Genomic DNA, 25,897 nt, shown 5'->3' on the forward strand with positions numbered 1-25,897 from the left:
TGCTAGAATTCGCGATACTCACGCCCTTTCTTATAGAAACGACTGCTTTTGCGTCTTTACTTTTGATGCTTCAAAGGCAACGTATATCGAACGGCATCAAGCTCAATTTTCCTGGAGCATTTGGTATTTTAATTCAGGCAAGCTACCTTGGAATTGGTGTCGACTATTCGACATTAGGAATTCACCGACATCAAATCTTCCAACAGGCATGATCCGAGCTGCCTCCATTCTCAGACGACAGGCTCTGAATGCCATAGTAGAAGCCCCATCACGACCTCTAACGAATCTAGAAAAGGGGCTGGAACTAGAACTAGCTACCATCCAAGTCTTTTCTCAACTTGGATTCCATCTTCGACATGTAGGAGGAGCTAATGACAAGGGAGTTGATCTAAGAGGAACTTGGAATATACAGCCACCACCATCACAACCACCACATGTAAACGTCATAATACAATGTAAAAATGAAGCGTCCTCAATCGGCCCCAAATCCATTCGAGAATTCGAAGGCACATTATCCAAAGAAACCGGGCTGACTCTGGGCTTATTTGTATCCTCACGGGGCCTCACAAAGAAATCCATGCAAGCTATACATGCTTCGACTTTACCTATTGGATTTGCTACCCTAATTCTAAATAATAGTAGTTCTCAAACATTGCTGAAGGAGTTGCAATTCAATCATGCAGCTCAACGGAAAGTGATGCCTTCTAATATAGTACTGGCTCCACGGTATATACAGGCTTCAGATGGAAGCTGGACGAGACAAGTTGTTATTGTTGCTGTTTAAGGAAGTTGTGAAGATTATGTAGATATTGTAGAGAAGATGTAGCAATAATGACCTCGCAAAATTTGCCACATATAAGGTAGTTGGGACCCATTTCGGTGACCCCGTCGACAATGGTATATCAATTTTTTACACCTTCACCGTGAAAAGAGACATACTCAACTCGTAACTGCTGTACTGTCTAAGGTTATAAAAACTTATTCCTTGGTGAATTAGAATTCCGTTGTATTACAACAATACTCGATGCATTATGATACTGAGTTGGTCTCCTTGCATTGCGGCATCGTTTTATCCAAAATAACAAAAAAGTTGGTTGACGTCCAGCGCTCAACAATAAATAACCAGCACACTATGCTCTTCACAACCGAGAAGCCCCATGTGGTGGTGGCTGTGCTTCGTAAAATTGTTGAGGAGGAGGAACCCGCCTTTCAATTTCATGCGTTGGTGCCTCATATTGCTGCACTTTAATAGACTGTGCCTGATAATCCTGTGCTTGAGAATCCTCTCTAGGACCAGTCCAATCATTATCCGGATATGTTTCCTCCGTATCGTTCACATCCTGACGACTACGAAGCAGTGCCAGTATGACTACGAGTATGATGGATGCTATCGTTACTACCCCTATTATACCTATAGCTATAAACACTGTTTTGGGTACTACAGGTATTTCGAGTAATGCTGTGCGAGTAGCTGTTGCTCGAAGACTTCCTACAACGTTTGGTGTTTGGAGCATGGCTGGTGGCTTCGTTGGTGAGATGCCCATTGCATCTAGTGTTTGCGTTTGGAGACTCGGTGATGGTGAGAAACCACTACGAGGTGCAGCATGCGATGGAGCAGATACTAATGGATTTAGTGGTGGACTGGGAGCTATCATCTCTGAGGGTCTTAATCCAAAACTTGGAGAAGGATTTACACCACCTCCCACCGCACCTGTTCCTCCCGTGACAGTTCCCACAGAGACAAACTGCTTTTTCACATAGTCGAGAGGATATATAGCAGGTGGCTCATGTACAATAGCGATGTAGTCTCCTGGCAAGCATGCTACACCAACACGTGTCCCATTCATCGGAGCATACTGTCCAACTGGTTTCGGGAATGACGTCCATGACATTGTTGCTGGATTTAGTTCGTATATCGTTGACTAGAAAAGACGAGAGATGAGTTTTCAGTTCACAGGTTGAATTGCCGTGGCCGTTGTGTTTGTTTTCTTTATACCATTCCTGTGACATCGTTTCCAAGCACAAAGACTGTTTTCCTAGAGCTCAAACACGTAGGATATTGAGCTCCAGGTAGTGGTGCGGTTCCTGTGGTATTAAACAGCGTGAAGGTGTCGGTAACGCTGCTGTACTTGTATATAGAATCGCTAGCGGGGATTGGATTTCCATATTCGTCGTCGAGACCATACATGATTAGACACTATGTGTAGGATGGTATAAATTTTCAGTGGCCGATCTGGCATGTGTTTTTTGGAAGCAAAAAAGCGGTCATGTTACCAGCCCATACCTCGTTCGGATTGATGACTGCAACGCTAAATCCAGTACGTCTTGACGGTATGTTCACCGGCACCAAATCCAGGACAATACCAGTATGGATATCAAGACTTGAGAATAGTGGTGGATTCAGTCCCCCATACATATACGTCTGATTACCCAGTGCAAATATCTCGACATTGCCTCTACCAGGTATCGGATCTCGGTTTAAAGCAACGGTTGGCAACACTTGACAACTAGGGTCGTCCATTCTGAAAAGAGAAGATACGTTGTCTGAGATGCAGTGTGTGGTTCCATTGAGCCTGCCACAAGACACGTATTTCGAATAGTCGAATGGTGCGACTGATTGTTCCTTTAGTGTGGTTGATGAAAAGCAGACGGCTTCCTTGTTTGGCCCTTTTAAATTCAAGACAGTTCAGTTCTTGTCAGTTAGAAGCGAGATGCAACGATTTGTACAGCAGCTTGATTGAACGTCGATACAAGATGAAACGGTATAGGCCGGAAAAGAAGATTCAGATTCCGGTACACACCAATTGATAGAATGCCAGAGCGTGACATTGAAACGGTGCCTGTAAACTCACTCATGGTGTACTGGAAATTTTGACGTGATAGCCCAAGGAAAACGCAGAGCCTGATATGGATGTGGGTGATTGAAGTGAGAAAACAGGCGTTTGAAAGCTGTAAACCTTCAAATTGACGACAGACTACTCAAGTTAAAAGTTGGTTCCCGTGCCAACCACCTCAACCGATTTGATTTTTGTCTAGCTTGTTGAGCGAACTCTTTTGCAAAATGTTGAAAGAGTTAAGCGAGTGTTTCCTGTAGCTAAGCAAAACTTTCACTGCCGCTGCGAAATGCTGGAAGTCACCAATTCCATAAAACGCGCGCGAGTGATGGTGAGGTTGGAGCTACTTGGGTTCAAGTTGAACTTTATGCTCTTGGAGCTCCTCCTTCTCTAATTTTTAACCAACAGAGAGCCCATAAGGCGTCTGAAGTAAATGAAACTCATATTTGACCCTCGTTCGCTTCGTTTCCTTTGTCTTGCAAGTTGAAATCCCTATAGCGGCAATTTCACAATTGAGAAATCAAAGCTTGAGAACTTTCGGTCTGTACTGGCTTTGAGTGAGACAAGCAAACATTTCACATTTTCAGCTCTTCTTATACAAGTATTAAGCAAGAATTCATATGCTTTACGTTCCGATATCATAGTGTGGCGACGGGATTTTACTGCTGCCTGGTCTTAATCCACTACTAGCATGCTTTTCAGATCGTGAATGCTCATTTAATCCTTCTATTTACTTGCCTTGCACCTCCAAAATCATATAACGGCAGCAATTTCTCAAAATGTCAAGAAAGGCGAGCAGGCTCTGCTTTGGATGCAAGTTAACGAAAGTTGAATTTGACATCTTCTTCATACACAAAAATCAAAAATATAGTTTGGATTTACCAAAAAAGATTATTACTACAACATGAGTTCACTACATTCTTGATCCAGCATTAAGTTTCAAATCATAGAAATTCAGGAAATTGTGGCCAAGTTGTGTGGTAGTCATGTTCTTAGTGTCGTTTGTCGTTAGTGTAATTAGAAAATACTTTGTAGTCGTTGTTACCAGCTAGTTCCGCATCTCGTTGTCACTTGTTTTGTCACGATGATTTTTTTGTTTGCCTAAACCCCACTTAAGTTGCTAATTACTCACCATTTTGTCTCGATGATTTCGCAACAGTTTCTCTGGTGAACCCCTGCTGGGGCAACGGCCCATTTTGAAATTATACTACTTTAAGTCCCCACTTGGTTGTGGCAGACTTGCTTAATTTCCGTAATTACTAATCAAAAGAGCGCGGGAGATCGACTCCTACACATTTTTGCAGATATCAATCTTGTTCGTTTTGGTGATGCAAGAAATGTATATTAAAGCGATTTACAGCTATAATCTACACCAAAAAGCACCTCTACATTCATAGACCCCAAATAGGATCACCCAAACGACGACGACCGACAAGTTGTCGTGCAATACCCTTCATGATACAGAATCCAACACGGCGGAAGACAAAGTTCTGAGCAACTATACCCGAGCAGATTGCGCGTGAGCCCACGCGGCTTGAAAGTGTCGTAAAAGTTCTACGGCGTCGGGAGCAAGGTAACTCATGGTGTCAAAAGCAAATGGCAGGAAGCCAAATCCAGCAAATCTAGCTCTGGAACTTGCACATTTAGAAGGCCTGGTCGCGCCTGTGAAGGTCAAGTTTTCGCTAGATATTCTTTACGCCCCGGGCTCAAGCAAACTACCGAATGTGTGTTTTGTTATCGCAGGGGTAAATTGCTTGCCATACTTCAAAATTTCAATAGCTTAATTCAAAAGAAACTCTTTAAATGCTGCGTGGGGCGGGCCTCGTCAGTTTGCGCGCTGTTTGATTCCATCTTTCATCTTGGCACATCTGACTTTTTGTGCTTAAGATTTTGCAACCTTGGACGAACTGAAACCTGGATTTGTGGTGGATCATTGTACTTACAAGTGTCATACTCAGCAGAACAGGCCTCATCTCTTCGAGATGTTGGTATGCCATCAATTCAAGATCAGTTGGGGAGCCATGACCTCTCAGATGTCCAATTCCATTCAAGAGACTCTGACGAACTCCTTCCAGCACACAGTCAAATCCTCAAACACGCTTCAAACGTGTTCCGAGATATTGTGCTTCGAGACGACATCCATCTGGATATCGCTATTCAGGTCGACTACTCGTCTGAATGCGTTCGTATAATCTGGCATATATATATATGGAAAACAAATGACTGAATGGCTTCCCAGGAAGGCAGAACAATCTCATCTACGTCTCGAACTACTAAGAGCTGCAGATTACCATGATTTGCAGACTTTGTATGCAGCCATTGTAGAAGAGATCTCTATACGAGACTTCAGCAATGAGACCATCTTGGAATTGCTATCTTTAGGATACAAATATACTAGAGACAACTCCTCTTTGAAGGCCGCTGCTATCAAGTACATTGTACATCTAAGGAACCGCGTCAGTGTCACGAAATCAGAGGCATTCACAGTATGGTCTGGCAACGCAGAAAATCGTGCTGTGCTGTGGGAGTTGATGCGTGCAAAATGATGTAAGTCGAAGAAGGTTTTTTAGATCCTTTTGATCAAACCATTTTTTCAAGTCATGGACCCTATTGTAGGGTAAAACATATGCTGTAAATTCAGAGGTATCGCTTGTAAGGCATATAAAATCGTGAGAACTTTTCATTATCGAACTTCCTCTTGTGTCTTGCTTGTTTTGTTGTTTTGCTATCGACGCGACTTGAGCTACCGGTTCTAAGGAGACAGGCATCTGGGACGTGTATATTGTCCATCTCCATTCTGCTGGCTATGTTTAGTGTATTGTCTTCTACTGAATTACGACTCGATTCTTCCAAACTCAACAAGAAGTTGTCGCTCGAGAGTTTCGGTGGAAGGCGGCAGAGTCAAGTGCTGAGAGAGTAGATCCAGATAGTTTAGCATTGTATAGAGCCACTGGTATGTACCCTGCCCGTTAGTCATTGCTTGACATCTCAGTATCTGCGACCAAAAGTTGGCAACATTTACATAAGTTGTCGATTCTCCACCATTCGATCGAATGACACTTCCAAACTACTCAACTATCTCACAAAACTACTCAATGTTTTACTACTAGAATCGTATAATGTATGGAGAACTTGCAATATGTGTATTAGGCATTTACATTTGCTTTATAAAATGGGGCGAAATGCAAGAACGAATCACCACCCTGCCCTACAACAATGGCACAATTAAATTCAAGCACTATTTATTCTTGAATCTGGCACAATCGATCATCGCATCCCTCGCATCATCCGCATACGTGCTCATCACAAAACAAGGAATAGGCAAAATATCACGACCACTGATATACGAGTACATCCAAGTATGCGTCATGCAAGCCATCGCACCCCAATTCGGATATGCAGCTCTGAAACATATAGATTATCCAACGGTTATATTGGGCAAGAGCTGTAAACTGGTGCCTGTCATGGTTGCTGGGATTGTGCTGCATCGCAAGTCGTTTGCGTGGTATAAATATGTGGTTGTGGCATTGATAACAGCTGGTGTATCGGGGTTTATGCTGCTGCATGATCAAGAGAATACTAGTAAGGGTAGTCAGAGTAGTAGTGCATATGGACTGTTGCTGCTGACATGTAATCTATTAATCGACGGAGCCACCAACTCGACCCAAGAATCCATGTTTAAACGTTACCATATAAAAGGCCCGCAAATGATGTTCTTTATGAATATCGGACTTGCATCCATCATGGCTACATACCTCCTCATAAACCCATACACGTCCGAAATATCAAACGCAGTTATAATGATGAAACAGGATCCATCTCTAATGACAGATATCTTGCTTTTTGGATTGTGTGGTGCATCAGGTCAGCTGTTTATCTTCCATACACTACAACGATTTGGAGCAGTCAGTCTGGTGACTGTCACGGTGACACGTAAAATGCTGACAATATTATGGTCTGTGTTCCGATTTGGACATTATTTGAATGCTGGACAGTGGGTGTCTGTTGGGCTGGTGTTTATTGGGATACTGGTGGACGGGTATGCGCCAAAGGAGTATGTAAAAAAGGAACGACTGGAATTAGGACAAATGGATTCTGCTTCTAGTACTGATGCTATACATGCTATGAATGGTGATATAACAGCTGCTACGAATGGTTTAGTCTCGAACGGGTCTGTCAACCAGCAAACGAATGGTCGTGTCAAAAGTAGTATTGATGCTGTCACGGAAATGAAACCGAAACGAAGGACCTCTGAACGTATACGTAGATCACGACAAGTATAAATTATAACGCATTATTTTGTATAAAAGACCCTGTTTGCATTCATATAGATACATGGTTTGGAATTGATTTTGAAGTTTGAGCTGACACGTGTGTGATATATTTGTTTCAGGGCGTCAGCGCTTCGATACCTTCGATATCACGTAGATAACGCGTCTGAAGAAGAGAACCGTCTTGAAAGCCTGCCCAACGCTTGACCAAACTCTTTAACAAACTTCACACTTCTTCCAAAAGCAGGATACGCAGCTTTTACGATGAAATGAATGCCGCTGCATGGGCTAGCAATAGCAACAATGCGCCTCATAACAATGGCAAATCTCCTCCTGCCACAGGAGATCTCTCAAACATAATCACCAGCCGAGACTTGGACTACATCTACAATGCACTCTCCAACACCGATACCCAGATGGTCTCTGTCGCTGTCGGCCTATCACGTGTCCTCTCGGTGAATCATCACGTATGCGCTACTGCCCTGGCTGTCTTGCTCAAAGAACGGGTGTTGTTGCCATCAGTATGTGAAATGTTGTTGAGATTCAGCTTGGTTCTTTTTACGTTTGTATTTAACATGTTTTTCAACTGTCAAATAGCCTATATTGAGGATCCAAGCTCTCTTCCTTCTATGGTATTACTTTCGAACAACACCCGTATCCCAGCACCCATTCCTGAAAACATTCCTGGACTACTCGGATCAGTCCACGGATGGAATGTCCAACAATCTGGCTATATCCTGGTGTGAGAGATGGGTCGTGCGCTCTATTCTCTATGAGGAATACACTCCTGTAAGGGCTATAATGTGTTGGATTGCTAGACCTTCAACTGTATTAATGAGGCGATTTTTTGGGCTTTTTTTAGTTGGCATCAGTATCAGCACGCTCCCTTATAGAACGCATAACACCTTCTGAAGCAGTCAGAGCATTACTCGATCCAAATTATCCGTCACTGCTTAAAGAGATGCAGGAGCAAGTAGACAAGGATGCTCGGAACCTTGCTCCTGGGTTTATGCTGATATCTCCTGAGCCGTAAGCTATTGCAATCAAATTCCTGAAGCAAGCAGAATTTTGTAGTCAAAACCTTGAGTTTTTTTGCTTTGTAGTGGCGCACGCGAACCAGCCCTAGTCGAAGCCCTAACAGCCGCAAAACAATTATTCGAAGCCGTAGGCCCCGGCAACCATTCTCAGCTCCTCGGGTTCCAACCAAATGTCGATCCTGGTCCACCACCACCACTGTCATTCACGAATCAAGTGATTTGGATTGAACCGAAAATGCCGATACATCAGTTAGAATGGGATTATAATTTAGGGATTGATTTGGCCAAGAGGGATGAAGCGAGAAAGTTGATCTTGTTGGGGTATTCCGTGCCGTTGAGTATTACGCAACTACAGGTAATGTGAAGGGGAATTGAGTTCTATCGTTTACGATTTAGTGAATGCTTTTTTGCTGATTGGCATTTTACCTCTTTTTCGAATACAGAAAATTATGAGACAACTAGAACGGCATCCGAAACTAGTGTTTGATTGTGGTCTATCACCAGACAAGATACCGGATTTGGTTGAGAACAATCCTAATGTCGCTTCTGAAGTCTTGATTCGGTTAATGGGGTCTGCCAAAATCTCAGAGTATGTCCTCAAAAAATGGCGTGGCAAGTGGTGCAACCACATTCCACGTTATTAACCCTCATATCATCTCATAGGTATCTACAAGTACTAGTCAATGTCAACATGTCCCTCCGATCCATGGAAGTAGTGAATCGACTGGCCACATCATCATCTGGCGTTCCCCCTGAATTCATTCACTTGTATATAACCAACTGTATTCAGAACTGTGAAACTATTCGAGACAAGTATATGCAGAATCGGCAAGTTAGATTGGTAAGCTACTTGCTGTGGTGATGGATTGAGTTGTGCTTTGACTTGTGTGAAATGAAACTCATGTACGTTGTCGTTAGGTGTGTGTTTTTTTGCAATCCCTCATACGTAATCGCATCGTCACGACCAATGACGATCTGGTCGAGATATCGACATTTTGTGTACAGTTTTCGAGGATTCGAGAGGCTGCGGCCTTGTATAGGCTGTTGAAGAAGGAGGAAGTCAAGTGATAGATGTAAATGAGTGTATTTTTGGGAGTTTTTTGTAGGATACTTTACGCGTTGTATACTAGTTAACATTGCATATGATTGGTCGTGTTGTAGCTGGGAAAAGCTCGACGTGGGTCCTTGTCATTGATCTCTTGCATCGTGTCATTCGTTTTTGTTTGCTCACCGAACTTGCAAGCTTCACCACGAAACATAACAGCTCTAGTACCTAACTGCTCGCTTATATACCAACCAATAATTACATTCAATGGCTCAAGAACTAGGTGGCATCCACCAGCCTACACCATCATCTTCGTCAAGAATGAATCGTGCCAGTACCAACAACACAACACCAGCACCCAAACCAATAGACACAAGCATAATAGGATTCATTCAACGTCTCTTCAAGGATAATTTCATATCTCCGTTTCTGATGGGACTGTTTATGGGAACTGTTGGTAAATCAACACAGCATTTGGATTCATTTGAGAGTTATGAGCTGGGATGACTTACATGGTTTGTATGATAGGAATGGTGACAAAACGACGATGGGATGTTGGATTTGATGATGTCGTTATCAAGAAGGGCAGGATTGGATAAGTTAGATGCTTCTGTAACGGTGTGGGATGAATCGCGAAAGCCAGGCATTTCGCATTGTTTGTAGATATCTCCTTTTTCAGTCTATTTTATTTTTGATTCGCAATTGCATTATAACTTGGCTGTCTTGGTGTTGTTGTGGTGTTGGATGATGGATTGTTGAATGTTGCAGCTGATTACGTTAATTCAGTCCAGCTCATCATTTGATGAGCTGAATAATGCCTGATACGGTCGTGAACATCTCATACTGTCAGTCCTTTGTGGCATATCACCAAAAGGGATCTGAGAGAGAGAAAAAAAGGTCAAGGCTTTTATGAATATTCTGAAACTCAAAATCAGTCTTTCAAACTACACGATTACCTTGTACTTTTAGAGAGCCCCGTGACTTGATTCTGCCATTCCCCGTCATTGAATGTTGTCCCTCCCCAAAAAAGTAGGTCTTCAACATTATAGATCTGCGAAAGCAGCCAACAATCCTCACAGGTTTGGATTCCCCCACACTTGACATGGAACATCTTGGATGATTCTCAAAAGGCGATGTGTGTCCTGCAAAACGACTTTGCATCCGTACAGGAGGAATCAAGATAACGATCCTAGTCAATGTGAAGGTGGAGCAATGCAGTTGATCTGGTGTTTCGTTGCCATCAGATGCTAACGTGCGAAGCAAAGAAAACAACACAATATTTGGGAAAACTGGATGGGAGCCAAGAACGACTCAAACCTCCTTCTGCATATTATCCACTATCGAAGCGAATAGATACCGTGTTTCGGAGCTCCCTTTCGACGACAAATCTGTTGCAAGTCGATTTTCCAGGGCCACCTGTCATTGAAGTCTAGAACGTCGTTTCTCAGAAAGCAAAAAACGAGCCTATACCGTTATAAATGTTGGATGTTTGTATGGAGCTTGCAATATAGATAGGTCTAATGAAGTGCAACAGTAAAAGTACTGGTTATGGCCATGTCTTTTCGCTCCCTTTTCACTTCTCAGCAATTCAGCAATATCCAGTTCACTGTTTAAGCCATTCCTGGAGACGGATGTGAGAAGCCACTCAACTGGTTACTTGGAGCCAAGCACCGAAATATTCAAAATCATCGGGGTTTTGAAGGCAGACCCAAAGTCCATTGAACTCAGGGACGTCATGCACTTTTTGCATTCAACACACAAACCTCACTTAAAGACAGCACATCAGAGACAGTTCGTCCATCACTGGAATCCTCAAGCATGTTGTATGACTATTCAAGAACTGAAAAGCACACGTTCGCTTGGTTACGACACCTCCTTTCCCTCTGCAGTTGTTTGATATCGTTTTGGTTGACGCAAAGCGTTCATCAACTGGCAAAATGAGCTTTGGTGGTAGTTTTAGCACCGTATGGGATTTCAAATGAGTTTCGTATACTATCGACAGCTATGAAAGCACGACTATCTTCTATTAGAATTCAGGCACAAGGGATGTTTGATGTTCAGCAAAAGCGAGCAACATGAGCAAACCCCAGCTCAGAGTCCTATACAAGTGCAATGATTACGAGAACAGATAAAATGCCTCTTTTGAGGAAACTGTCCTCATGAAATTGAAATGGCTTAAGCGGCAGCAATCTTCGTTCACCCAAGCCTGAAGAATTCCAAACACACAAGCAATCTTGAAGTCATCCTTTTCGTGTTGATTACACTTTTCCTTTATTTGAGAACCAAAATCATCTCGTTTCAGAATGCAAAACGGTGTATGAAGGCAATTATGAAAGTTGCAGCTGATCACTTAAGTTACGAGTCCCGAAATCATTATGTTCCTAACAATTAGACAATCCCCATGACTACAGTACATCGCATAGAGTCATTCCTTCTTGGCATCTCAACAAATAAGGCATCTTTTAAACGACCAAAAAAAGATGTGTTAGAGGCATTTGTATCATCTGTGTCAGAAGCCGGTTTTCAATCGAGACGATCATTCTTTACCTTTGAAGAGCCTATGACTTCTCCATCCCCACGACTGAGTATTCTTAAACAAGTCCTAACAAGACCCAAAACGATGTTATAACCAAGCTCGAGTATTTGCGAAAGCAGCAAGAACTTACAGGTTTAGATTCCAATACATAGCATCGAATCTTTGATGACCCAAAGAAGATATACATCCTGAAAAACACCTTGCATTCAACTCGACGATCGAGATAGTGAGACAGGCGATGAGAAGGAGGTGCAAGTAACGGATCTGGTGTCTCGTTAGCGTCGGGTGCTATAATTGAAGAGCGAAAAGACAATCGTTTTAACGCGCATGATAACGAGCTGAGGGAGATATTCTTGATATTTACCCCATCGCTGCAGATAGATACCAAGTTTAGGAATCCCATCGACGACAATCTTTTGCAAGTAGATGACCCAGGACGAACCGGCATAATAGGTCGTCTAAAGTACAGTGTTGTGAGTGAGAAAAAAATCGCTTATATTCTGGGATCAGAGCATCATACCTTGCTATAGAAGCGACAACCACCATGCAACCTCCTCAAATCCGTAAACTCGGCACCAAATCGAAAAGGTGGGAACTTGATTGCCGAATGTGAATACACTGGTTGTGACAAGACATCACTTAGTCGCCGGCCATCAATCTTGTCGGTGTCATCTGCAGGCACAATAGCAACATCTTGTGAGCTCAGCCCGGCTAAGCTAATTGGTGATGACGCGCGTGCGTCCGTTATATCTCGAGTATCATATGCGAGACCTAATTCGACTAGGTCGTCTGGTGATGATTCGATACGACATCGAAGCTCTTGTTGCACCCACAATGCACGTTGGAGTACTCGTTCGGGGACTGTATATGGCAGGATGCTATTATCGTCTCGGATCGCCAGCAAGTCCTGATAGGAATAAAGTGTCAACCGACGACTTGCAAAACATTATGACATGGACGTGCTATATATACTCACCTCAAACTTGAGATGTGAGAATATTGAACCATGACCCAGCATACGACGATATGGATTTGGTTCATCCACCTTGTAGCGCAGAGAAGTACTGGACTCTGATCTAGCCTCAGAGTCAGTCGATTCACCATCTTCTGCATATTCGGTGCTATGATCACAAGCACCTTCATGCAGCATTTCACCACCATCGTCCATGTCAGTATGTTCATCTACTGGAGTCAAGGGTCCAAAGAGTACAGCAGCAGATGAATCAACCAAATTATCATATCGAGTCGATTTTGGACTCAGTGAGTCACTTTCACCAATGAAGAGCCCTTCTATGGATACTCGCATTCCACGTATAGGTGTTTTGGGCGGTGTTAGTGGCAACCCTCCACTGACTTTGGCAGCAATTTCAATCCTACTACTGCTCTCGACACTACTGCCATCCACATTCAATGATTTACGTTTGGCAATGACTTCCTTAATGAATCGATATCGCTCCATTTCTGATGGTACGTAAAAGCAGTCTGCTGCTAGTATACGTTCCAACCACTTGAGTGGTAGCACAGTCAAGACGTCTTTAAGCTCGTCATATCCGTCACGGCAAAGTTTCGTAAAGCAAGCGTCAATTATACTATCCGAATAAGTTCCATAGTAATGAGCATCTGCAAATTCGAAATAATTTTGAAGCGTCTCTTTTGACAAGTCCTCGTTTATGAATTCGACACAGGCTTCACATAAATCCTTGTCACCAAAAAAAGCCCCTTGAAGTTCCATGAATCAAAGAGTCAGTTAAGTCGTTCTGTAACGCATCTTCGATGAAACTGATATTCTCACCTGTTGCTAGCAGCGCACACACATTGCGCATGTTTATCCCCATTTCAAAATGACCATAAGTTCGAGCGAGTACAATTGTCATAGCTTCCACAGTTACATTAGGATCATCAAAGTTGATTTCAATCGTATCTCGATCCTTCTCTAGCCATGGTCCTTGAAGCATTCCAGAAAAGTAGTCGTTATGGCATAATACTAATTTGTGAAGCTTCCACTCATGCTTCAAAGCTCGAACCACTACATCAGAGTACATCCCAGACAAAAACCCATGTTGATACCTAGATGCAGGTAAAGAATCAATGAATAATGAAAGCTTCAAAAACATCGTTTCGGTCCAAATCAGTGAGCGACCGTGTACCAAAACCAACTGAAATCTCGACTCAAACAATTGGGATGTTTACATGATGTTGGAGAGACGTCGAAGGTTCTCAGTGCTACGGTGGGAGCTGGTCGGGTCTGAATGTGATTCACTGAGTGATGGCCTAGGTGTGTCTGGTCTCATTCGACGAAAAAATCCATCGGAGGAGTCCATGATTTCTTCTGGAGGTGTGAGGACTTGAAAGAGATCCTCCATTCTTGGGGGTTCAACTATCTTATGCGTGCTGATATTGTCGTTCGTGCTTCCTTGGAGCTCTCTTTGTCAGTCTACAATAGTTGTAATTGTGGTTTGTCGATGTTACGTGTGTTTGAGAGGGGTTGAGTGCAAGAACGCAAGAGATGCTCGGAGGTTGGTTTTGGCCATTGTTGGTGGTGGAATAGTCCCAAGATGAATTTTAATAGTAAGAGAAACTCTTGAGGATGAGTTCATCTCTGCTTGACCTCGACTATTCGAGAAAACCATGAATATGAAAAAGGTTGCTCAGATTCACCAATTCACCTCGTTCCACTTTGATTTCGATCATCGAGTCGTTAGATCTGGATTCATTCTGCTAATCAAATTGTGGAACGAACGTCACTTCAGTAGTAAAATCTCCCGAATATCGCACACGGCGTCAGGTTCAGTGTTTCGATAGTCAAACGAGCACATATTTACAAGCACGCAGTTTACAGTTCAGAATTGGCGTATTACGCGTCAAATAGCTTCCAATAATCGCATTCTGTACGTGCCGATGCATTTTCACCTTCGCTGCAACTCTGCTTTTCACACTTGCTTACAATGGACTGAGCGTTAGCTTGAAGCTCTTCAGAAACAAACATGAGTAAAACGATTGTCTGGTTTCGGAAATCGCTTCGAGTACACGACAACCCAGCGCTGCTTCAAGGATCTCTGAACTGCCAGAACCTCTATCCAATTTTCTGCTTTGATCCACATTATGTATTTGAACGAGCTATCGGTGTAAGTTCTCGCCCTTTAAAACTGTTCCAACGATTCTCACTATTTGGATTTACTAGGTCCGCCGCTGGATATTCTTGTAGGCCATCGATCTGCTTCTTGTCTTGAAAGCTTGAAAGTGGCATCTCGTCGCATTGAATTGAGACTGAGATTCGCTTCCAAAACGACGTCATTCTGAAGTTGACATCTTTTCATAAATGATAGGCTCGAAGCTCTACGAGACCTCGATGCAAATCTACGTAAAGTCAATTCTCGACTGTACGTGTTCCGAGGAGATCCAATAAAAGCCATGCCAACCATTATGGCTGAACTTGGTATCAATCACATTGCTTACGAAATTGATACGGATACAGAATACGCAGTCATGCGTGACAAGAAGGTCGACGAAATCGCTAAAGGTATGGGTGTTAAAGTTACTGCGGTACTGGGCCATACCATGTATGATGCAAAGGCTGTTGCCGCCAAAAATGGTGGTAAGCCTCCTATGACGTACCAGAGCTTCTTAAAGGTAGCTTTGACGTACTGTAAGACACGGGCTCACGGAATCTGACACTTTCTTCCTCGATTTTTTTTGCAGGCCATATCATCCATGCCTGATCCACCAACCCCTCTCACGATGCCGACACGTCTACCTCCACCAGCACCAATCGACATGATGTCTGAGTCAGTTCCTCTCCCTGTGCATAAATCGGAGCTTCCACCAACTCGAGACACGACTGATATTGAAGCTCAGAAGAAGCTCTTTGCATCACTTGCTGGTCCAAATGGCAACTTTGATGTCCCAACATTGGAGGAATTGGGATTGGTTGAACCGCCAGTAGGTGAACGGTCGCCTCATAGAGGTGGTGAGTCTGTTGCTTTGAAGCTACTTGATGCTTTTATTGCCCAGAAGAAACGAGTCGCCAAGGTAAGCAGTTTAATAACGTAATGTAGCTGGTGACTCAAGTGGGTTTTCTGTCGTTAGTTTGAAAAGCCGAAGACATCTCCAGCTGCATTTTATCCTAATGCTGACACGACAGTTTTGAGCCCACATCTCAAGGTATCGTAAAAATGTGTTGTTGTGAATGCTCACCAAGATCTCATACTCCCCCTGAGTTTTCAGTTTGGAAGCCTGTCGTGTCGCCTATTCAGAACCAAAATCCTCCAAGTATACCGCGAAGAAAAGTCCCACAGCCAGCCTCCAACGTCACTCTTGGGACAGCTACTATGGCGTGAATTCTACTATGCCGTCGCAGCCTTAACACCGAATTACTCAACCATGGCCAATAACAAGGCTTGTCTATATATCCCCTGGCGAGACACTAGCAAGGATGCAACAGCAGCTGCTCACTTGAAAGCATGGTCTGAAGGAAAGACAGGCTTTCCATGGATTGATGCCATTATGAGACAACTAGCCAAGGAAGGATGGATTCATCATTTAGCAAGGCATTCAGTTGCCTGCTTTTTGACTCGTGGTGATTTATGGATTTCGTGGGAGCGTGGTGTTGAGGTTTTTGATGAGCTGTTGCTAGATAGTGATCCAAGTCTGAATATTGGAAATTGGTTGTGGCTGTCTGGTATGTCGCTTATTAATGTTTTGGTGGATTGTCTTTTTTTTGCTCTCGCGGAGCTTACATTTCCCATCCATACCATACCACAGCATCTCAATTCTTCCACACATACTACCGCGTTTACTCACCAATCGCATTCGGCAAACAATACGACAAGGAAGGCATCTTCATCAAACGATACGTCCCAGAACTATCCAAGATGCCTGAAAAATACATCTTTACACCGTGGCTAGCACCAATCGACGTCCAGCGTAAAGCTGGTTGTATAATCGGAGTCGATTACCCGAAACCAATTGTAGAGCACGATGTAGCTAGTAAAGCAAACATGGCTAAAATGAAGGAGGCCTATGCCAAAAAGATTTATGGCTGGACGGGGAATGAGGTTCATGTTGCTAGTAATCCGGCTATGGGAGTAGAGAGTAAAGAAGGTGGTAATGATGGTGGTGATAGTAGTGAAGAGTCGCCTGATGATGGTGAACGTGATGGTGCGGAAGGATCGGATGATGAGTTTGATCCGGTGGTTAGGAAGCGTAGGAGGCATATGAGTGCAGTGTCTGAACAACGTGCTGCCAAACGTCCGAGAAAAACAAAGTAAAAAATTCTTTTTGCTAAGTAACTTAAAATTTTCTTCTCTGTATCTGTAAATTCCCTCTCTTAAATCAAAGACCCTCTTGCGTTTAAAGACGTGCATTTTTATTGCTGGCATCTTATTACCGAGTTTCCTACTATACAACAAAGGTGAATAAGCGCACGGCAAAACGAAACCAGCCCACTCTAGTGTTTCTAAACCAGGCTTGGGACTGGCTACGGCCACGTTTTGAAAATTTCAAAACGTACACTTGCTTAACCACTAGGAATAAAAGGAAAGTAGACAATAGTCAGTTTACTAATTTAAATGGCAATAAAACGGCCTCAGATCCAACTCTCATCCTATAAGATCTTGCATCACTTCCTAACTAGCTGCTCCTCTCATTCGACTTTGCATAGCCTGATTGGTTGACAGTCATGTCAGTCAATCGTATCAACACTGTTGCTCTGCCAAAGCAGACGTTGAGAAAAATGATGATTGGGAGCCTGCCAGCTGGATTGTGGCAAATCTTGAGCAGCTAGACCAGTCTGATTGAGAGTGCAGTAGATTGTAAGCGCTTGAGCCTTTGCTAGCAATAATAGTATTTGAGAGAATTGGAATATGTTACATTTGCTCATAATAAATTCCTTGAACAAATGGAAATTTGTTGCTTCCTCGCGGCATTCGTGGTGACCTTTGAAACGGAGATTTGTGGCGGACGCAAAAAGGCCATTTTCGTTTACTGGACAGTAAATCAGACTTGAAGGAGGGCGAATCTGGCCTGCTTAGAGATGAGAATGTCTGGAAATAATAGCTCGTCTTTCAACAGATGCCTTGATCATCGTGGGGTCGCCGGATCGGTTCGGCAAAAGTAACGTAGTTTTACCAAGCAATTCGACAATGAAACGAATTGGAAATACGGACCACAACTCTCAACCAACAAATTTCTGAGCTTACTATTACAACTCTTTCGTGCTGGTATCTCACCCTCTCAAAATCTCTCTGTCTCTGTCGTCCTACTTAAACAACTAGAAAACTGCATTGCGCTAATGGCACAGCATCGACCAGTGTTGAATGTCATTAAATCTGGCACGTTTCGAGAAGGAGGCGGCTTTCAAGTTCGTCGGGTAGGCGGACTTGTTGACCTTACTTGGTTCAAATTCATCATACTCATGAAAATCACATTTTGCAGCCATTCCCAACACACACGTTGAGCCATGTTGATCCCTTCCTGCTGATCGATCACTTGGGGCCAGTAACATATGGTCCTGGTCAAGCTGTTGGGGTCAGTGAACGCTTTGCATTCCCAGCATTAATTCCAAGACCTCATAATTGTTTGCATTAGGCTCCTGATCATCCTCATCGAGTACGATTCGTTTCATATTTCATGGAAACTGAACATTCCATTTTGGCTCCCTCCTGTCCAGTGCGAGCTCTCGCTAACCACCAACACATTTAGGGATTCATCACGGTTTCATATTTACTTCATGGAGAGATGAAGCATCGAGACTCGGCTGGAAACTCTGGAAAGCTCAGTCCTGGAGACGTGCAATGGATGAGGGCAGGCTCGGGCATCGTACATAGTGAGATGCCAAGTGACGAATTTGATGAAACAGGCGGATTGGTAAGCGATTTCCAAGTGCAAGATATGACTCAAAGTCTAATACTCTTTATGTAGTCTGAAGGCTTTCAAATATGGATCAATCTGAAGGCAGAACAAAAGGTATGGGCTTCACTCTTGCCCTTCCTTCCTTTCTGAGCGAAAGTTGTACTCAACCCCCCTTTATGGTAGTTCTTGCCACCCTTGTACCAGGAATTCAAGGGATCTAAAATACCGAAATATGAAAAAGATGGTGTATGGGCTAATGTGATTGCTGGGAATGTCTATGATTTGGAAGGAATTGTTGTCACGGATACTCCAACCGTTTACGTTCATGTTATCCTTCAAGCGGTAAGTCATGTTGATCGTCTTAGATCTATGCACAGTGAACTAATATTTGCTGAATATAGGGTGCATCATTCAGCTACAATGTGCCACACGCTCTCCAAAACAACTTCAACGTGATGTGTTACATCGCTTCTGGTGGTATGAGTCCTTGCAAGTTTAGTAACGTGGAATTCCGCTTAACAAATTTGTTCCACAGAGGGCTATTTTGGTGGTGATCCAAAGGACTCTGAAGGAACCTTTGCTAAAGAAGCCGATCTAGTCCAATTCTCTCGAGAAGATAAAGGGGCTGCTGGCAACGATAGCTCTGTTGTCGTATATAACCTAGATTCAGCTTCCAAACCTCTATCATTTCTGCTACTTGGTGGACAGCCATTGGACGAACCTGTGGTCAGATATGGACCGTTTGTGATGAATACAAGAGAGCAAATTCAGCAAGCCTTCCTTGATTATGATGACGGCAAAATGGGATTGATCAAGGCAACTGTGGTCTCGTGAGCTGTTTATCGCTAAACTAGTCTCGTAAGCTGTGTTTTGTATGGCTATTGTTAGTTTTAAGTTTTAATCAAACATGTCGATATTTTGTGATGAACTGTGACGATTTTTTGCATTTTCGCTTCTAAAAGCCTCACTCTGTGTGTCATGCCAAATTGCCCTCTTTTTCCAAACGGTGGGATCTTAATGTGATGATTTCGGGTTGGGATTTCGCTCAAAAAAAATCTCCGAGAAAATGGAAGTTGATCACCCAACTTCGCCCTTCAGCCGACAACTCAAAAAATTTAATACATTAATGTCATCTAGACCAATGACGGATCGAGATATGCAGACGGTGGTTGTCACTGCTGCATTAACAACATCAGCGTCGCAGCAATTTCTGGCCCAACGAACTGTGCAATCCAATCAAGTCGATCTTGAGCAATCAGGACAAGATGTACCAGCATCAGTAGCAGAGAACGGATCGATTCCTTCGGTGCATACGAGTACGCTGACTAAACGGCCATCCAACTTGAGTCCAACGCAACAAAGGCCATCTGCGGCACATTCACGACGAGAATCTAGCAGTCATTCATTATTTGGTGGTTCTAATAAAAGAGCCAAGACCGATACCGTGCTGGTGACTGAAGCATCGAATGCGGAAGGAAACAGATCTATATTTAGCGACTGGAGAAAAAAGTCACCGTGGAATGAGGGGCAAGGACGATCAAGACAAAATTCCAAATCTGTGAAGGCACCGGAATCGGACTCGGATAGTGACGATGACGACGACGATTTCGGCAGTTCGAAATCTGTCCTTGCGGGTGTTATGGAGAAGGAGACGTTCAACAATCTACCAACTCCAACAAGCCCTACCATTCAAATACGGAGCTCGCCAAGAGTATTGCCCAGCCATCGAAACAGCCCAAGCATGACACCCATGAAACCATCATCAGTATTGGGAGAACAACCGATTTCGTTACCACCGCCACTATCACAAGCAGCATTATCGCAAAGCATCAATCTCGAGATCGGCCAACAGCAGACACCAGTGAAGAAGACCATATTCGATTGGAATGAACGAGATGCCGATGAAGGCAACGGTGAATCGAATTTCAATGAGGGGAGTTGCTTTCAGTGTAAATGGTGGACGAATCTTCCAGAGTGGTTTAGAGGAAGTCTGTCATTTATCATCTCAGTCAGTGCTATCGCACTTCCAGGAGTTGTTTCGCATTGGGCATACCAGGATTCACTGTCGCTTTGGGATGTTACGTTGAGTCTATGGTCGCTATTCTTTGGCATTAATTTCTTTGTATGGCTTGCGTCCAAGTAAGTTCCACACCAAACAAAGGCATAGAATCATCCTTTTACATAATGTCTGCACTACAGGTACATCCTCAACGCGGCAATCAACATTGCTCGAAAATACGTCGGTCTACGAGGCCAAGATCGTCTAGAACTATTCGCCTTCCTCCGCCCATACTTTTCCAGCTTTATCGTCTCATCAGCATCTTTCGGCTTATGGGCAAATTGGATTGCGCCAAGCATATGCGCCACATGCTCATTATGGTGGGTATCCCAATTCATACTTGGAACCCTCCTCACATCCCTAGTTGTCCTCTTTGAGAAATTGGCACTCCACGTAATAACCGTTCGATTCCATGCATCAGCATATCAAGCCCGTCTCGTATCCAGTCGATTCGCCGAACGAGTCATTGATACACTCATTGACGCTAAACGGAAGGCCAGAAAAACACGTTCGTATAAGCCAGAGAAATCGAGTAGCTATACAGACCAGAATTCTGCTGCTGTAATGGCTGTGACTTCTCTACCGTTATCGGTACCTATATCGATTATTAAGCAGTTGGCCAAGCAGGCTGAGAGTGAGAATGTGGGAAAGTCGCCGGATGAGGCGAGACGGGTTGCAAAGAAATTGTTTGATTTCTTGTCGGATGGGAAGGATGAGATTGTGAAGGAGGATTTTCGTAGACGTGAGTTTTTTGACTTATACAGTCCTCTTGATCTCTGCACTGTGTACTTTTTTGCCTTACACGATTTCAAACTCATTCCTAAATCACTTTAGATCTTTCTCATTCAATCGTGGATCAAGCATTTGAATTATTTGATGTGAATGGCAATGGGTCAGTGGACAGGAAAGAGTTAAAAGACTGTAAGTATTCGCCAAGCGTGGGGTTTTGTTCGACAACAAGAGTTTGTCTGACAAACCAAACCCCTCTACCAGTTGTCGTATCCGTCTTTCGAGAAAAGGCAGCAATCCTGAAAGCTCTAGCAAGTGTCGAAGACTGCCTCTCGAAACTGGACATCCTCCTTTTAACACTCGCCGGCCTCCTTCTCCTATTCGTGTGGCTAACAGTCTACCAAGTCAACGTTCTCAATTATATCGCAACCATGATATCAGCAGCACTATTATTCAACGCCGTGGCCGGATCGGCTGTTAAGTCAGTCATTGATGGAATGGTGTTTCTTTTCATGTCACATGCATATGATGTTGGAGACAAGATCATTGTTGATGATGTCACGTATGCTGTGTTGAGGGTACATGTGTTGTCGACTATTCTCAAGAGGATGGATGGGACCGAGGTTACCATGAGTAATTCGTCGTTGGCGACAAAGACTATTCAGAATATTCGGCGGTCCGGTGATATGTCTGATTCTGGTGGGTCTTACTACCATTCACAGATGCTTTTCCTGCACCACTAACTCCCATCTTTCTTAGTGATAATCGACATTCCAGCAGACACGCCGTCATCAACGATAATGGAGTTCAGGGCCAAAGTGCTAGACTGGATTCGTACCCAATCGAAAGACTTTACAGCGAAATGTGACATGTACATTACAGATCTCCAGCTCAAGGACTCGAATAGTATAAAGCTGACTATAAGCACGCAGCACAAGGGCAATTTTATGGATGGTGGACAAAAGATTGCTAGAAAAACGAGGTTGATGCTTTTCGTAAAAGATTGCCTTGTTGAGTTCAAGATTAGTTATCATCCCAAGACGGCATGAAAAACCTGGAATAGGTCATTGTGCATTTTCGTGTTGGTCATAACAAGTACATAGTAACAATATTACAATAATATTTAAATAATGACTCTCACGCCTCATATCGCGTCTGCATACACGAAAAAATCAAACCTCAACGTGATTGGTGTGTAAAAACTTTGAGGGTAATTCCTGTTGTTTGTGTGCTGCACATCGGCATCAACAAACTCCCCAAACTATTTTCGTCAAGAAAGAAAGCTCCAAGGAATATATACAAATAATGTCAGCTCAAGGAAATAAGACTGGCCAAGTCCAGGCTCAGGTGCGTTTGACTCTTTAAATGACAATTGCGCCGAAAAGCAACAACAATCAGGATATGTTGTGGACGCGTACCTGAAGTTGGAAGTGGAAACGACAGGAATGCGAAAATAGTCGAAATGATGGAGTTGGAAGGCAGGAAAGGATTGGGGTACCGACCGCAAGTTGAAAATTTTGATAGGAAGGCTGCGACATCAAACCTCAAGAAAATCTAATTGTGGAATTTAGTTGAACAGTCACTGGATCAAAGAAATCTTCAAACCAAATAGCAATTAAATGCTCACTACTCAATTTTATTTAGGTCGATGAAGTTGTAGGAATCATGCAAAACAATATCGAGAAAGTCATGCAGCGGGGTGAAAAGCTCGAATCTCTTCAAAACAAGACTGATGATTTGCAACAAGGTGCTTTGCAATTCAAGAGAGGTGCTACCAAAGTTCGTCGACAAATGTGAGTGTCATTGAACTTGTCTCTCGTGAGTTTGATATTGACTTATTTTTTTTTGATGATTAGGTGGTGGAAGGACTTGAAATTGAAGATCATTATCGCCGTCATTGTTATCGTCATTCTTATAATAATCATTGTTCCTATTGCCAACGCTCTCAAGGTATTGGACTACACCTCTGCACTGAGTTTTGGGTTGGTCTTGACACCTGTAACTGACATTCTCTTTCCTTGACAGCCCGCCGCATCCAACTAAACATACCCAAAACAGTCAAAATACCAGTCAAATAACGTCGCTCTTTGAAAACGTTATCATGTTTCTAAATCTCATATATTCTCTTTGTTTTACCATTCAAACATAAATTCATTTCCCAAAACCATTTAGTACAACATTTTTCACAACTTTGGTTTAAATCCTTCAAGGAACACCAACTCCTAAGCCCTGCCTGAGTCATCTCTGAAAATTGTCTTCAGCCGCCTGTTTCCAAGTCCCACCGTCTTACAAACACCCCCGTATGCAGGGAGGAATTCAGTGTATCTGGCACTGCATCTGTCGACCGAGCAGTTACTTACAAAGCAGCATCTAGAATAGTGTGCAGGATTAGGACAGCACAGTTGTGCTTCAATCGTCGCATTACCTTCAGTGAATACTTTCCTTTCCCAACAAATCGTCACAAGCCATTCAACAAAGAATTAATCACCACTTTTGTTCCAAATTCAGATATATTCCATTTGTTACCATTCAAAACATCAATTCATTTCCACAAACACATTGCATAACTACAACTTGATTTCACAACTTGGGCGTCACTCCTTCAGGCATCACCAGCTTATAAGCCTTGACTGAATTGTCTCTGAAAATAGCCTTCATCTGCCTGTTATCAAGTCCCATCCTCTTACAGATAATCCAGTATGCAGATAAGAGTTCAGGGTATCGTGCACTGCATTTGTCTACTGGGAAGTTGCTTGCAAAACAGCATCTGTAACACAATAATAATGTCACAGCGTTAACTGAAAGGTGCTTATTAATCGTTGTCTATAATGGGGGGTTTTTCGTCACCTGTCAGGACCAAAGATCTCAACACAATGCTTGACAAGGACTCCCAGTATGGAGTGAGAAATTTCTTCAGCAGTAGGTCCAGCATCGGTAAATTCTCCTGAAAAAATGAATCGTATTGAGTTCGTACAATGCAAATCGACAGCAACGTCAAAAATATCTGGAACCACGCTGTTGCAAACTCACTTTTGTGAAATTCGGTTCCTAGGACAGGCATCAGACCAGAAAGTTTTGCGTAGACATTCGGATTTCTAATATTGTGATGTTTGTGAGTTTGAGCAGCCACGTGCAATGTCATCAGCAACACTCTTTCGCCTTGCCAAACAAATCAAGGCCAAAACAAGGCGAACTACAGCATGTAAACAGCACTCACGATGCTAAAGCCTTCATACCCTCAACCCACTCATCCACAACACTCTTATTCTTGCCAGCCATAACAGGGCAGGCCAAATGATCCAGCACTATAGTTACGTTTGGGAAGTTTCGTGCTAGTTCAGCGGCGTCCTTCAACTGGTACTGGTGACACATTAGGTCAAAGCAAAGATGCATTTCATTCAGAGTGGCGAAATTGGATAGGAATGTGGGGTGCTTCATTGTCTCCGGGTCTGCTTTGCGTTTAGCTAGTTGGTATCGTATGCCTCTGAAGGAAGGATTTTGGGCGTGGCGGAGGAGTTCTGCTTTAACGTACTACATAGACAGTGTTAGGGAAGGTGTCACGCAACAGAATAGAACATGATGATGTTGTAATTCCGGCTCTACTCCGTCTACCTTTGCATGATTCAAAACCAACATCAAATCAACAGAGCACTCACCTTAGGATCCTTTAACATATCACTATGAGAAACAATCCCAGCTCCAACTCTCATCGTTCGATCAGACGCATTTGTCTGGACCCATCGTGTTTCACCAGCCTGATCAGATTCCTTCCACCCGCATTCGACATAGACTGTCCCGTCCAAAGGTATGTTGCCTTCGTCCAAATCATCGTATAAGTCAGTCAGGAGGTAGTTCATCATCATTGGCTGATGACTGCCATATGTTCTCTCCATTTGCTTAAAGAGGAGAATAATGGGCTGAGTAAGGTGCGAAAAAATAAAGAACTGGTTGAACTAAATACCACTAGAGATTTATCGATATCTTGAGCACTCATGGATTGCCAACCAAATGTCTTTTGGTCTGGTCTTGGTGGTGGCAGTGGTTTGGCAAGAGGTTTACGACCGTATTTTTCTAGTGGGAGGTACGCAAGACGTGAATTCGTACGTCTCCAGTCCGTGTTGTCCCTGCAATAGTGTGAAATGTTGAGCAAGGTGTCAAATGTAGGTTATCTTGCAAAGGTTTGATGCAAATGTATCTACCAGAAATGGTGATGGCAATCAATAATGCCGAAATTCAGGGATCTAATTTCACTTATGGCCTTCTTTGCTGACTCAGAGACCATGTTTTCTTGAGTTTGCTGAAGCGTGGATTTTTGATTCAAGAATTGTGAAGAATTTCCTATAGCGATCGGAGGCACTTTGGAGACTGAGAGTATCAGGAAACCTAAGTTTATGAGGTTATAGGTGCTTACCTTTCACGCTTTCCGGTTGTGATGGCTAGATCAGGCTATAGGTCCAAAGGTTGCTCAAAAAAATACCAGTTACACACGGAACATGACTATTAGATCTATACGTGTTTCTCGAAATATATACAAATG

The 25,897-nt window shown here is 43.2% G+C and overlaps 8 protein-coding genes across 8 annotated transcripts; 6 read left to right on the forward strand and 2 right to left on the reverse strand.

Moving 5' to 3' along the window:
* Nucleotides 1-208: 208 nt before the first annotated feature.
* Nucleotides 209-784, forward strand: SmJEL517_g03333 (uncharacterized protein; the record flags this gene model as incomplete). The annotated part of the gene is made up of 1 exon (XM_031169261.1): nt 209-784. One exon carries the CDS (start codon nt 209-211, stop codon nt 782-784), a length of 576 nt encoding a protein of 191 aa, XP_031024768.1.
* Nucleotides 785-5,053: 4,269 nt separating this feature from the next.
* Nucleotides 5,054-7,117, forward strand: SmJEL517_g03334 (uncharacterized protein; the record flags this gene model as incomplete). Its single annotated transcript, XM_031169262.1, has 2 exons — nt 5,054-5,320; nt 5,945-7,117. 2 exons carry the CDS (start codon nt 5,054-5,056, stop codon nt 7,115-7,117), a joined length of 1,440 nt encoding a protein of 479 aa, XP_031024769.1.
* Nucleotides 7,118-7,374: 257 nt separating this feature from the next.
* On the forward strand, nt 7,375-9,210 carry SmJEL517_g03335 (uncharacterized protein; the record flags this gene model as incomplete). Its single annotated transcript, XM_031169263.1, has 7 exons — nt 7,375-7,626; nt 7,703-7,894; nt 7,968-8,134; nt 8,209-8,497; nt 8,586-8,731; nt 8,806-8,983; nt 9,061-9,210. The coding sequence occupies 7 exons, from the start codon at nt 7,375-7,377 to the stop codon at nt 9,208-9,210; spliced, it is 1,374 nt and encodes a 457-aa protein (XP_031024770.1).
* A 2,365-nt stretch (nt 9,211-11,575) lies between these two features.
* On the reverse strand, nt 11,576-14,086 carry SmJEL517_g03336 (uncharacterized protein; the record flags this gene model as incomplete). The annotated part of the gene is made up of 8 exons (XM_031169264.1): nt 11,576-11,646; nt 11,735-11,789; nt 11,854-12,011; nt 12,088-12,181; nt 12,244-12,630; nt 12,700-13,442; nt 13,516-13,790; nt 13,914-14,086. 8 exons carry the CDS (start codon nt 14,084-14,086, stop codon nt 11,576-11,578), a joined length of 1,956 nt encoding a protein of 651 aa, XP_031024771.1.
* A 621-nt stretch (nt 14,087-14,707) lies between these two features.
* Nucleotides 14,708-16,990, forward strand: SmJEL517_g03337 (uncharacterized protein; the record flags this gene model as incomplete). The annotated part of the gene is made up of 7 exons (XM_031169265.1): nt 14,708-14,848; nt 14,905-14,924; nt 15,050-15,353; nt 15,423-15,752; nt 15,810-15,884; nt 15,948-16,401; nt 16,485-16,990. 7 exons carry the CDS (start codon nt 14,708-14,710, stop codon nt 16,988-16,990), a joined length of 1,830 nt encoding a protein of 609 aa, XP_031024772.1.
* A 1,022-nt stretch (nt 16,991-18,012) lies between these two features.
* SmJEL517_g03338 (uncharacterized protein) lies at nt 18,013-19,406 on the forward strand (the record flags this gene model as incomplete). Its single annotated transcript, XM_031169266.1, has 8 exons — nt 18,013-18,090; nt 18,156-18,248; nt 18,309-18,329; nt 18,423-18,587; nt 18,642-18,686; nt 18,756-18,914; nt 18,974-19,049; nt 19,108-19,406. The coding sequence occupies 8 exons, from the start codon at nt 18,013-18,015 to the stop codon at nt 19,404-19,406; spliced, it is 936 nt and encodes a 311-aa protein (XP_031024763.1).
* Nucleotides 19,407-22,665: 3,259 nt separating this feature from the next.
* SmJEL517_g03339 (uncharacterized protein) lies at nt 22,666-23,403 on the forward strand (the record flags this gene model as incomplete). Its single annotated transcript, XM_031169267.1, has 4 exons — nt 22,666-22,707; nt 23,005-23,153; nt 23,217-23,310; nt 23,386-23,403. 4 exons carry the CDS (start codon nt 22,666-22,668, stop codon nt 23,401-23,403), a joined length of 303 nt encoding a protein of 100 aa, XP_031024764.1.
* A 537-nt stretch (nt 23,404-23,940) lies between these two features.
* Nucleotides 23,941-25,642, reverse strand: SmJEL517_g03340 (uncharacterized protein; the record flags this gene model as incomplete). The annotated part of the gene is made up of 7 exons (XM_031169268.1): nt 23,941-24,127; nt 24,208-24,304; nt 24,391-24,455; nt 24,578-24,891; nt 25,017-25,256; nt 25,322-25,484; nt 25,560-25,642. The coding sequence occupies 7 exons, from the start codon at nt 25,640-25,642 to the stop codon at nt 23,941-23,943; spliced, it is 1,149 nt and encodes a 382-aa protein (XP_031024701.1).
* Nucleotides 25,643-25,897: the final 255 nt, after the last annotated feature.

Source organism: Synchytrium microbalum (genome assembly GCF_006535985.1).
Source record: "Synchytrium microbalum strain JEL517 chromosome Unknown SmJEL517_scf0017, whole genome shotgun sequence".
In the NCBI taxonomy this organism is placed as follows: Eukaryota; Fungi; Chytridiomycota; class Chytridiomycetes; order Synchytriales; family Synchytriaceae; genus Synchytrium; species Synchytrium microbalum.